Below are 12,463 nucleotides of genomic sequence, written 5' to 3' on the forward strand. Positions count from 1 at the left end.
ATTTTCTATCAGAAATTTTTTAGTTTCTATTATGCTACTCGGATGTAAATTCCTACTCTTGTATGTCACGTCAGTGGCATAGAAATAATAGAACATACAATCTCCTTATCCAATGGCATAAAAAGATTAGGACATGTGTGATGACATATAGTACCGATCCAAATTACTGTGAATTTTTTCCTAAAAATATTGTTGTTTTTGTACAACATTCAGTGTATGGTGTCGATACTGCCAAATACAACCCATCATCTTATCGCATCGCTCTTTTGTACTACTTTCTCCAAAAATCGTAGCAGCTTTAGATATAATAATGTATGCATGCATAGCGTGGAAATTTAAATAATATATATGTGCCTGCCGCGCGCCTACATATGTTGTCTAGTTACTTGGTTTTGTTTAGTACCTTCACGTGAAATCACAAAATTTAAATGTAGACCGATTAGGTTTCTACACATAGTGCATGATAAATTTCATAAAATGGTCTTAAATTTTTATTAGAGTCTCTACATAGGATATCATGACATGCCGACAAGTTTTATGATTTTCTGACTTTGTTTGTGTTTTATACAATTTTAAAACAACTGGATCATAAGTTCGCGATCATGTTTTGTGAGCATGGTGTTCGAAAATTCTAGTCTATTCCTTAAATAGGTCGTAACTTATGCTAAATAACATGAGTATCATTTTTGCATTTACTATTTTTCATTTTTCGAGTGACTTGCAGTTCAAATTTGAAATTATCTGAAGAAATTCAATTAAACGAACTAAATCTGATAGTTATAGCAAACACTTTTATAATTATGCCAAAATTGAACATATAGGCCTCCATACTATAAGAACACACCATAAAAAGTTTGGAGAAAAAAAGAAAAAAACAAACATAATTTGTCGAGTGTCACGGAAAGAGTGGCAAAGACAAGTTTTGCCGAGTAACATGAGGGAACACCCGGCAAAGAAAAATTTAAATAATTTAAACATTCTTTGCCGAGTACCCACCAGGACGCATTCGGCAAAGTATTCTTTGCCAAGTGTTAGATCCAGGACAGTCGACAAAGTAAGTTATAGAATAAAAAAATTGTCGAGTGCCAGATTGCGGGCACTCGGCAAAGAACATTTACTTAGCCCTGACCGACGGCTCGTAGCCCCATTCTTCTACACTCCCTCTCCACTGCCGCCGCATCTCCACCGTCGCCGCCGTCGCGCCAATTACATCGCCGCCGAACCAACTTCGTCGCTGCCCCGCCCCGCGCCACCACCGCCGCCACCCAGCACCGTCCAACCCTAGCGCCGCCCCGCGCCTTGGTGCTGGCCTTGGTTCCTCGTCCCCTCCAAGCTCATGCCCGCTTCTTCCTCCCCGGCTCCAGCAACTCGTGATCCGCTCGCCCCTCTCCTACACTGACCATCGAAGGTGAAAATCCGTGTGTTTAGATTAGCTAGTTAATGAATCATGCATTGCCGGTTAATGTTTGTTTGGTTGGTATAGCTCATAATCCTCATATGATACTAGTATCTAGCGCGCGCCCAGGCGCGCGTGGTGGGCTGGTGGCACTGTGCTAGATTTTGAGAAAAATGTTAATGGTAAAGGTTATTATTATTCTTATCATTAGGTATGAAACAAACGATTATGCTTCCACCATAAATCCATAACCAAGAACACAATTAGAAGTTGGCAAAAAATGTAACATCAGTTCCTAGCATTACATAATCCTAAAAGAGATAGAATCATTGCATATACACATAACAAAATGGTCTAATTGGATCAACTAAGACAAAAAAACAGTAAATTAGATAAAGGAGTAGAGAAGAATGGGACTTCTGTGATACAACTATTAGTAGTAAATAAAAAATAGGAAGACAACATAATCGACATACTACATGTATAGACAGGAAGGAAATTCCAGCCAAAAAAAAGACAAATTAGATGTGCGTGCAAGATCCAGCTGGAAAATAAGAAACCAGAGTGCAGTTGTTGGCATCATGCTGCTACTGCTGCACCTCGTCATGCACTATGTGCTATTTATACATGCCGTAAAGTAATCCTACTATTTAATTTACTCGTGTTTACCATCTGATTTGCGAGTAGTCACATGCGGCAACTAACGGCGTTGCATTTGCCAGTAGTTGAAGACCGTTCGATGAGGCTGACCTGCTAGGCAAGCACGTACCTACTTCTTAGAATCTCATCATCACCTTCACCAAGTTGACAGCTACAGTGAAGGTAACACACAGGATGGAATGGTACAACTGTACAAGAGAGAAGGAAGCGCTACTCACTTCGTTCTGGACCGGTCGCCTAGTCGCTCCAGCCCTGGTGCACGACGATGTCGCTGGGCGCTAAGATTGAAGTAGACCACCCGAGCGTAGCGTCCCCACGCTTTGCCCAATTACAGCATGCGGAGCCGGTGAGCCTGCACCCCACGAACGGAACTCGGAGTCATTCGCGACGTCGCGGTCGTGCCGTAGCTCGTCGCCACCGCGTGCAGCATGCACCCCTGCACGCAGTCTCGCTTGATTATGGGCGACGGAGAGGGAGAGGAGGCGGCTTGGGCGAAAGCGAGGAGAGGCGCGCGGGGAGTGCAAGAAGCGGCAGCGAGGGCGTTCACCCGGGCGTGGCGGCGAGCACGAGGAGAGGGATCTCGGGAGGAGAGAAAGCGCTGCGGCGAGAGAGATGCGAGTGCGACCACGGGAGCCACCACGGCGCAGGGGCGACGGGGTGGGAGAAGAGGCGGCGTGCTTGAACGCAGGGAGAGGCGCGCAGACACAGTAGCACGTGCGAGCGCGAGAAGCGGCGGCGAGGCCATTCACGCGGGCGTGGCGCCAGCGCAAGCACATCTCAGAGGGGGAGGAAGCGCCATAGCAAGAGAGAGCGCAAATCTCCCGATGTCGTCTTCGCCTGGAAGGCTCTGGTAGCGTGGAGACCCAAGAATTTTTTTTCTTTTGTGCGGAGACAGGTGGAAGGAGGAGGATAGCTCGCGTCCATTGGATCTGAATCGTATGGCTGAGAGTAAAAAGGATGACGTGGACGCATATCAGGCCACGTTTCCTTCCGGCTTTAATATATAGGAAATTAGTACAAATTAGGTTACATTTGTAGCATAAGACTTTGGTCTATCCGTATCAACAAATGTGCTCAAATGAAAAGTTTTTTATTTTACTTTGTACCTTAATTAATTCAAGTAGTTGATGTGGTTGGATATATTCTTCTGCACCGATTAATAATATATATGTGATTGATGGCCATCGTGTCGTTTGTTGTATATGTGTGGATGTCAACTGTCATCCTATTACTTTTATTTGCACGTTTTGGAAACCTCCCCGTGCAGAGGTAGTGTTGCCGAATTTTTTTGTTGACATGCTTGTTTATTTTTTTGTAGAGGTCTTCCTAGCCGTTGCGGGTTTGCCTGCACCGCATCGCATCGCCACTGCACCGACCTAGCATAATCCCGCTAGCCTGAATCCACCGCCACCCTAGATATAACCTCTGTTTCTGCATCATTGTCGTAGATCATGTAACCCAATGCGTCTCCCGTTCGAAAGAGATACGATGTAGATATGTAGATCTTTGCATATCTACAAATGTATCTATTTCGAATTGTCCACGTTTTTTGGACAGCCCGCAGTTGCATAGACAAGATTAATTTCCATGCTGTACTTTGGTCCGAGACAGAAGTTTCAGCGTCACCTCCCTGTTATTCTCTGAACAGCGTCACCTCCCTGTTATTCTCCAAACAGTGCGCTCCCTGCCAGGACGTATCTCCGGTGAACAGTGGGGAGGTGCTGCCGAAATTTTGTCTCGGATCGGGGTAGAGCAGGGAAACTAACCCCATCTACGCAACCGCGGGTGGGATTAGGACATATCCTCACCTATTAGAAGGTACAAACGTAGTGTACATGCATTACATGTTTATATTAAACTACACTCGGTTATATATGTTAGAGGATGGAGGACCGTGAGTAGATGTACATGGGACGAGTAGGAAGGAATGATGTCACCCCTGAATGGATTAGAAAGATTGATGCTTTCGTGGAACGAACATTTGGCGAAGCTGCTAAAGGAGTGAGTCTAGTCCCATGTCCGTGCAGCAAATGTGCCAACAGGAAAAAAAAGAAGGTCATGGTAGAACATATTTGAAGAATGGATTTACTCCGGACTATACTTGGTGGATCTTTCATGGTGAAGCGCATCGTACGAGAGAGGAGGTGGTGAGAGAACGCGTCGAGGATTGTGATGCTGATGTCAGAGTAGCAGACATGTTGAACGACTATCACGAGACATGGTTCGCCGAAGGACGTATGGCAGATGAGCCAGAGGCGACTGTAAAGGCGTTCTATGACATGTTTGACGCAACACAGAAACTCCTTCATGGTAAGACAAAGGTTTCTCAACTGGATGCCATTGGACATATAATGGCGCTCAAGTCGTAGTACAACATTAGTCGAGATGCCTTCGATGGTTTGTTGACAGTTATTGGTAGCCTACTTTTAGAGGACCGTGATCTGCCAAAGAGCATGTATGAGGCAAAAAAACTCTTTCGTGCATTTAAGATGATGTATAAGTAGATACATGCTTTTTTGAAGGGCTGCATGTCAATTCTGAAAGAATACGTGGAGGCAAAGTACTGTCCGAAGTGTAAATCGTCTAGGTTCATGGAGGTAGACTCTGGTGATGGACAGAAGAGGCAGCTCAACATCCACGTGACAATCATACGCTACCTTCCGTTCATACTGAGGATCCAGCATCTATACATGACTGAGGAATCCACAAAACAGATGACATGGCACAAAAATGGCAAAGGATACAATCCTAACAAGATGGTACATGCATCCGATGGTGAAGCATGGACCTACTTTGATGCCATTCACCATGAGAAACCGAAGAGGCTCGTAATGTACGTGTTGCGCTAGCCACAGATGGGTTCAATCTCTATGGAATGATCGCTGCCCCATACACATGTTGGCTCGTATTCGTTATCCCCATCAATCTCCCTCCAGCATATGCTTTCAAAGACAAAACATATTCGTGTCGTTGATAATTCGGGGAATAAAATGGGCGTGTGCATGGAGCCTTTGATTGATGAATTGGTCCATGCTTGGGAGGAAGGGGTATGAATGTATGATCGAGCTACAAAGACAAATTTCAAAATGCATGTTTCGTACAAGTACTCCATGCATGACTTACCACTGTATGGGCTATTCTGCGCCTGGTGTGTTCACGGTAAGTTCACATGCCCAGTTTGCAAGGAAGCTCTTAGGTTCATTTGGTTGAAGAAGGGTGGCAAATATTCGTCGTTCAATAAAAATTGATGATTTCTCCCTCCTAACCATGCATTCACTACCGCAATCACGTTCTTTGTCGAGTGTCTTAAGACATGCGGCAAAGGCCATTTTACACTCGGCAAAGAATACTCGACAAACATTTTATCGGCAAAGGATTCTTTGCCGAGTACTTTTTTTCGGACACTCGGTAAAGAAAAGCACTCGAGAAATTAAGAATCGAAAAAACCCATAAAACAACAAAACATTTTTAAATTATAGGAACAACTCTCCAACCACTACCTATTACCATACCCACCATTGCCCTAATCATTTTTCACTATTATTTTGAACCAAATTTACATGTTTTGTAAATGGTGAGATTCAAACTCGCAACCTCTCTCTCGCGTATACCCTCTCTACCACTACACTACTACATCAATCATGTCTATATTACATTTTCGTTCCTCATGTACTATAACCAACAGAGAGTAATTTGATTATTTAAGGCACTAAATAAATTCATCTGAAAATGTGACCAACTATAAAGTTGCATAACTTTTCGAGATCTACAAGTTCTATTTTGATAGCTTCTACATCTGAGGCTGTTTACAGAATTTGAATTTCAAATTTGAAAACTTCACACGAACTTTTCAATGATAAGATGATTTCAAATAAAAAATTGTCAATTACAAAGTTTGATTACATTTGAAGATCTACAACTTGTATTTTGGTGTTTTTTCTATCCAAGGTAGTTTGAAAAATTCAAATTTTACAATTCAAACATAGTTTTGCATGACAAGATGATTTCAAACCAAAACATTGTCAACTACAAAGTTTCATAACTCTTCAATACCTATAACTTTCATGTTGGTGGTTTTTTCTTTCGAGGTTGTTTTTAAAATTCAAAATTTTAATTTTTAAAATTCAGACGTAGTTTTTGTTGACACGGTGACTTCAAATGAAAAGGTTGCCAACTACAAAATTCTATAACTTCTTAAGATCTACAAAGTTTATTTTGGTTGTTTGGTCATTTGTTCATCTCGTATGATGGTTCTAACAATATGCACAAATCTTTTACATCTCTCTCGTAGTTTTATAAACTACGAGAGAGATATAGGTTTTATGAACAAATTTATTTTTATTTTATCATATAAAGAAATGTTCAAAATATAAATTGTACATCATAATGAGTTATACAAATTTATAGTTGAAAACTCTTTCATTTGAATTAATTTACGGCTTTAAAATATGATTTTTAAATTGTCTTTGCCTAGTGTTGAAAAAAGCACTCGGCAAAGAGCTCTTTGACGAGTATTATATTTTTGACACTCGACAAAGAAGCTCTTTGTCGAGTGTCAAAAACAAAAAACTCGACAAAGAGCTTCTTCACCGAGTGTTTTCTTTTACCGAGGATTTTTTGCGTGGCACTCGGCAAAGAGCTTCTTTGTCGAGTGCCCGAAAACAATATTTGTCAAATAGCCAAATTCCGGTAGTGATTCCAACTAGACAACAAGAACTTTACTAAATGTGTCATAGTGATAGACTGTCCACCTGCAATGATGTCTGCCAAAGTTCGTCAACAAATACATGGTCTCGTGGCCAACCAGAAGATGGTTTTGTGGGATATGGTGAGTAGCATATGTGGACATATAAGTCGGGCTTGACTCGGCTCCCCTTTTATGATGATCTGCTCCTTCCACACAACATTGACGTGATGCACATTGAAAAGAATGTCGCTGAGGTACTTTAGCAATAATTATGGACATTCCTGATAAGTCAAAGGATAACATAAAGGCAAGAGTGGATCTAGCAGCATTATGTGATAGACCAAACTAAGAGATGAAGCCTCCTAGTGGTAGAACGAAGAAGGCCTAAGGCCGATTTCGTTTTGAGCACGGCCCAGCGGAAGGAAGTACTACAGAGGATCAAGATGTTAATGCTCTCTAATGGGTATGCAGCTAACCTGAGTAGGGGGTGAACTTATCTACTCTGCGGGTCTTAGGGATGAAGAGTCATGACTTCCACATATGGATTGAATGAATTCTCCCAGCGATGGTTAGAGGTCCTGAGCATGTCTAGCTAGCGCTTGCAGAGTTGAGCTATTTCTTTCGTTAGCTTTGTGCAAAAGAGTTATCTCAGACCGTGATTGCAGACTTGGAAAGAATGGCACTTGTGTTAATGTGTAAGTTGGAGAAGATCTTTGCACCCGGTTTCTTCAATCCGATGTAGCATTTGATTCTTCATCTCCCGTATGAGGCACGAATGGAAGGGCGTGCAGAGACGTTGGTGATATCCAATCGAGAGATGTCTAAAGACTATCTGAAAGAAATGTAGAAATAAATAAAAAATCGAGGCTTCCATCATAGAGGCATACATACTGGAGGAGGTGTCAAACTTCAGAACAACTTACTATAGTGACAAACTATCGAGCGTGCATATCCACCCCCTCATTATAATGATGGCGGCAACAAATAGAACCTCATCATTTTTTGAGGGCAACTCGGAAGCGCAAGTGGTTCAACCACCAAGACCCTAAGACATGAAGAGTGGCACCATAACATGCTATATGTATTGACCAACCTTGAAGAGGTGAACCATACAAGGAGCAATTTCTTCATGAATTCTGGCGTTGATCAAAGGACCCAACTCCATAGGAATATGATACCCTTCTTAGAAAGGTTGCAGGAAATGGATTGCCCGATTTCATTTCCTGGTTCAAACATAAGGTGTGTGCTTAGTTTTGTCATTTGAGGTTGCTCTTACGTGCAAATAATATAACAATCTAGCGTGTTTGAACTTGCAGGGCCAAAGAGAGCTGTCTATTAGTGCCGAGTTGAGACATATAGCCAATGGCTTTGCCTATAGGGGTTAAGAAATTTTCTAGGTATGACATCTATGGATACTGTTTTCACACAACAAGCTAAGTCGGCCCAATCGAAAAACCATGTGTTCTGGAGTATTTACGCCCGAGCTTGACCATGTCGAGTATTATGCAAGAATTGAAGAAATATATGAACTCAATTTTCATGGTTCCAAACCTCTTAGTCTAGTGTCATTTAAATGTCATTGGTTTGACCCTGAAGTGATGAGACGAAAATATTCTAATATTGGGCTAGTCAAAATTTGACAGGATTACACCTTACCAGGAGATGATGTCTATATCGTGGCTCAACAGGCCACACAAGTGTATTATCTCCCATATGTGTGCCAAACGAAAGAACATCTTAAGGGTTAGATGTTGTGTATAAGGTATCACCGTATGGTAAATTACCTGTTCCAAACGTTGAAGATTGTAACTTAGACCCGGACACATATGATAGAGAGTTCTTCCAAGAAGATGGGATAGAAGGGTAATTTGAGTTAGACTTAACTGAAGCTATCCGAATGGAAATATATATTGAAATGGTTGTTGATGAGGAGGATGATGAGGTGCAAAATGAGAATGACTTATAAATACTTGAAGGCAATGACATTAATGACGAACTTGCACCTCCTGATGGTGTTGACTATGAAATGGTTGATAGTGATGATGAGACTTATGATCGTGCTAACCCGGACACATATAAAGATTATTTTTAATCGATGTAATGCTATATTTTATTTATTCTGCATCTATTTCTAAATACATGTTTTTATCTATGCTTATTTGTTGCCTCTTAATTACAGGTTGTTGGACAAAGATGGTGAGCGGTGGGACTAGGATGAGGAGGGGGAGGGAAGAAGGAGCACCCATAGGACGGGAGGAGGAGGCGCAACAGGTAGAGCAGCAGGCCGCTGTCGATGCGGTGCAGTAGGACGACGACAACGCTTAGCAGGACGTCTCAGGTTTTGGTGTCTCAGGTTCGAGGAACATCTAATTGCGAGATTCCACGAGTCTCCCTTAGCGACCCATACTTCGTGATAGGCATCCACTGATTCGACCCGATGGGGAGAGGTATGTAACATTAGATGTTATCGCTGCTTTTTCATATTATATGTTCAAATTCATAATAGAAATTAATATATTTTCTTTATCAATTGGACGGGTCACAGTCGCAACCCTAATGGCATCATCGGCCTTCTGTGTAGGGAACACTTTCCTAGACTTGTTGACTACATTGGAGTGATGGGCCCAGCCTACATATTCGACCACTACGTCATTGCCCCCGATGCAGTAGATCGGAATGGTAGGGAATTTAACAACAAGGCGGAGTAGGTGAAGCAAGAGTTGTGGGTAAGTCTTACTTAGGGATGGCAGTTGGACCCGTGGGTATGGATACCCGCGGGTTTCGTACCCACCGGATATGGATACGGGTACAAAAACTCACCTGTGGGTCCTATCGGGTCGGATACCCGAAATACATCGGGTCGGGTATGGGTAAAATACTTTACCCACGGGTATCCAGTGGATACCCGAAATATCAATATACCTCTTTAAATATGCTACATCCACTAAAAATGTGCTACATTCACTAGAAAAACTCACTCGCATGTGTTGTTGATTAATGAATATTAATTTGTGTTGTGTTAACAGTCAACTGTAATGTAATCGAGACCAATGAGACATTGACAATGTTATAACTGTCAATTGTCATGAACTCATTAAGCTTTTATTCTCTGTACTCAATTTTAAATTTATTGGATGTGATAATTATGAGTTGAAATATTGTATCAACGTGTAGCCAAATATAGTCATTCTCGTGTTGCATTGGTGCTTAGATGTAAACTAAAATATTTTATGCATTTATTATAACACTGACCGAATGTTATTTAGTCTACAATAACATATCCACTGGATACCCGATACCCGGTGGATACCCGATGGGCATGGGTACGGGTACAGTTTCTCGCCCGATTGGCTTGGTGGGTATGGATATTTGTAGAAGTCTCGGGTATAATTTCGGGTCGGGTATTATTATACCCGAACAAAACCCGACCCGCTGCCATCCCTAGTCTTACTTGCACTATATTGTTTAATACGTCGTTCGTTGCACATTCTTGAAATAATGTATGGATACATCGTCTTTGTGTGCAGGATTTCTTCATATGCGAGGCTGGATACAAGGCCAGGGCAGATGTGGTGGCTACCACGAGCTTTAAGAAGCTCGTCGTGGACATGTACTACGAGACGCACATCCATGCCATCGTCACTTAGCACGGCTTCATCCTTGAGGAGATGGTGAGCAAGCACGACGCTCCAACCATGTCGTTGGCTCGAGACCAGTACTTGTAGCTAAATACAGAACTTTAATATTCGTATTAAATATGCTTAATTTTATCTTTTGTTAAGCCGTGTACTTGTTTTTTTAAATGATTTTTTATTAGTGCGTCGCGCATGCTCAGTGGCACTCTCCGTTGAGCCCGGCACGAGACCCGTGAGCCCGGCACGAAGCCCGCTTTTTGGGCCCGGTCCGAGTCCGGCACGGTAAAATAAGCGGGCGGGCTTGAACAGGAAACTAGGCACGGCGGGCTAGCCCGGCATGGCCCGTTTACCTCTAAGCCCGCTAAGCCCGTTTTTTTACACTAAAACGTGCTTACCGGCCCGTTTAACCCGCTTTTCGGCCCGTTTTTTCGTGCTAAACGAACCGACCCAGCCCGTTTAGGCCCGCTGCGGGCCGGGCTTGGACAGAAAATTAAGCCCGCTGGCTCAGCAGGCCCGGCCCGGTTTTTGACCGGGCTTCACCAAGCCCGGGCCGGGCCGGGCCGGGCGGCCCGTTTGGCCATCTCTACTCAGTGCTCGGAGCAGATGATGTAGAGGTTCAGGGTAGGGTTTAGGGTGTATTGGCCCCTCTCTACGGAAAAATCCTGTCTACGCCTCTGAAACCAGGGTGGCGTGTGGACTTGTGGCCAACCATTATATATATAGGTTGTGTATGCAAAGCATCCCGATCAAATTGGCGAGAGGAGCGAGAGAGAACCCAAACGGAGAGAGACAATCGAGAGAGATGGCAAACTGTTTTGGTGACGTCGTGGACAATTACAAGCTAGACACAATGCCAAGATATATCGGCAAAAAGAAGACTCGAGAAGACCGGGCACGAGAGGCCTCCTATCTCAGTAATGAGAATGAGAAGTACAAGAAAGCTAAAGAGTGCGTGTGTATAATTATAGTGTTTTTTTCTCTCTCTAATGCATACGCGTGTCTTTATAATCGAGGACGATCTTCTATGTATATAATTTGTTAATACACTGGCATGCATATATTCAGCTATGTGAACATGCTGAAGGACTGGTACGGCAATGGAGCGTCGAAGCTGTGCGTGATCTACAACCAGACGGGCGGAACCCTGCGGTACGTCGACGACAAGGACTGGCTGGGCTACCCGGGGCCGACGCCCTACCCGACGGAGATCGGCAACGGGCAGTGGGCGTCCTTCCTCCACGTCCACAAGACCGGCGCCTCGTCGGGGTCCATGGCCGCTGTCGTCTACCGCGGCAAGGACGGCGGCGGCAGCGAGCGCGACTTCGCCATGGCCTGGAGCACCCCCTGGGGCGCCTCCAAGAACAGGGCCTACTGCGAGATCGGCAACGTCGGCTCCTTCCAGTCGCAGTGGGACAATCTCTACAAAAAACTCAACAAGGCCGGATACACTACCAACGCAAGTGGTACCAGCTCGTCTATTTCCGCCGCAACTGCCAAGGGCAGCTCCCCCGACTTCAAAGCATATGTGAAGATCCCTTACAGCGCATGATGTCAAATCGGATCCGTCATCCACATCGTATCGCGTCGTTCTGCTTGTACTCTGCTTCTTCCTCTATGTATTAATAATCCCAGCAGCTTGAAATAATAACAATGCATGCATGCATCCATGATGGAAATTAGAAATAATGTTTATGTCCCCAACCACGCCTACTTATGCTCTCGAGTTACTTATTTGCTGCTGTCTCTCAACTGCATGCCTATGTAATATATATACAATAAAAGAGTTCTAGCTAGTACTGTTCGTCACTCCTCCTCTTGTAAGATACTCCATCCGTTTATAAATGTTTGTGGCTTTGGTATTCGTGTCGGTCAAACTTTCTTAAGTTTGACTGGAATTATAACATATATTATCAATATTTGTATCTTCAAATAATTTTACTATAAGCATAATTCAATAAAAGGAAGATGTTGTTATGATATAAAATGTGCTTTTTTGAATATATATACTACCCTAGTTAAGATAATAATTTTATGTACATTGTATGTTAAAATAAGCATGTGCTTCATCTTAAAATTACTAATAAA

General features: G+C 43.1%; 2 protein-coding genes and 1 long non-coding RNA gene across 12 annotated transcripts; 2 read left to right on the forward strand and 1 right to left on the reverse strand.

The window, feature by feature from the left end:
* Positions 1–777: 777 nt before the first annotated feature.
* Positions 778–3,251, reverse strand: LOC100193680 (uncharacterized). 9 transcript variants are annotated; one of them, XM_020549486.3, is made up of 3 exons: positions 2,275–3,251; positions 2,066–2,146; positions 810–1,390 (listed from the first exon to the last, which is right to left on the reverse strand). In XM_020549486.3, the coding sequence occupies exon 1, from the start codon at positions 2,830–2,832 to the stop codon at positions 2,335–2,337; it is 498 nt and encodes a 165-aa protein (XP_020405075.1). In that variant the 5' UTR covers positions 2,833–3,251; the 3' UTR covers positions 810–1,390; positions 2,066–2,146; positions 2,275–2,334. The 9 variants fall into 9 exon arrangements, with proteins under 9 accessions (XP_008672154.1, NP_001168936.1, XP_020405075.1 ...); XM_020549484.3 differs by having other exon boundaries at positions 810–1,395; XM_020549487.3 differs by having other exon boundaries at positions 2,066–2,149.
* On the forward strand, positions 1,316–10,524 carry LOC109944838 (uncharacterized). 2 transcript variants are annotated; one of them, XR_002268078.1, is made up of 4 exons: positions 1,322–1,408; positions 8,923–9,190; positions 9,325–9,469; positions 10,271–10,524. It is a non-coding gene; the product is annotated as an uncharacterized lncRNA (long non-coding RNA). The 2 variants fall into 2 exon arrangements; XR_002268079.1 differs by lacking the exons at positions 8,923–9,190; positions 9,325–9,469; positions 10,271–10,524 and adding an exon at positions 3,375–4,030 and having other exon boundaries at positions 1,316–1,408.
* A 602-nt stretch (positions 10,525–11,126) lies between these two features.
* Positions 11,127–12,061, forward strand: LOC100280615 (uncharacterized). Its single transcript, NM_001153533.2, is given in 2 exon segments — positions 11,127–11,326; positions 11,444–12,061. Coding segments are annotated over 2 exon segments (630 nt in total). The 5' UTR covers positions 11,127–11,180; the 3' UTR covers positions 11,928–12,061.
* The last annotated feature ends 402 nt before the right edge of the window (positions 12,062–12,463 follow it).

This window comes from Zea mays, chromosome 3, assembly GCF_902167145.1.
Source record: "Zea mays cultivar B73 chromosome 3, Zm-B73-REFERENCE-NAM-5.0, whole genome shotgun sequence".
In the NCBI taxonomy this organism is placed as follows: domain Eukaryota; kingdom Viridiplantae; phylum Streptophyta; class Magnoliopsida; order Poales; family Poaceae; genus Zea; species Zea mays.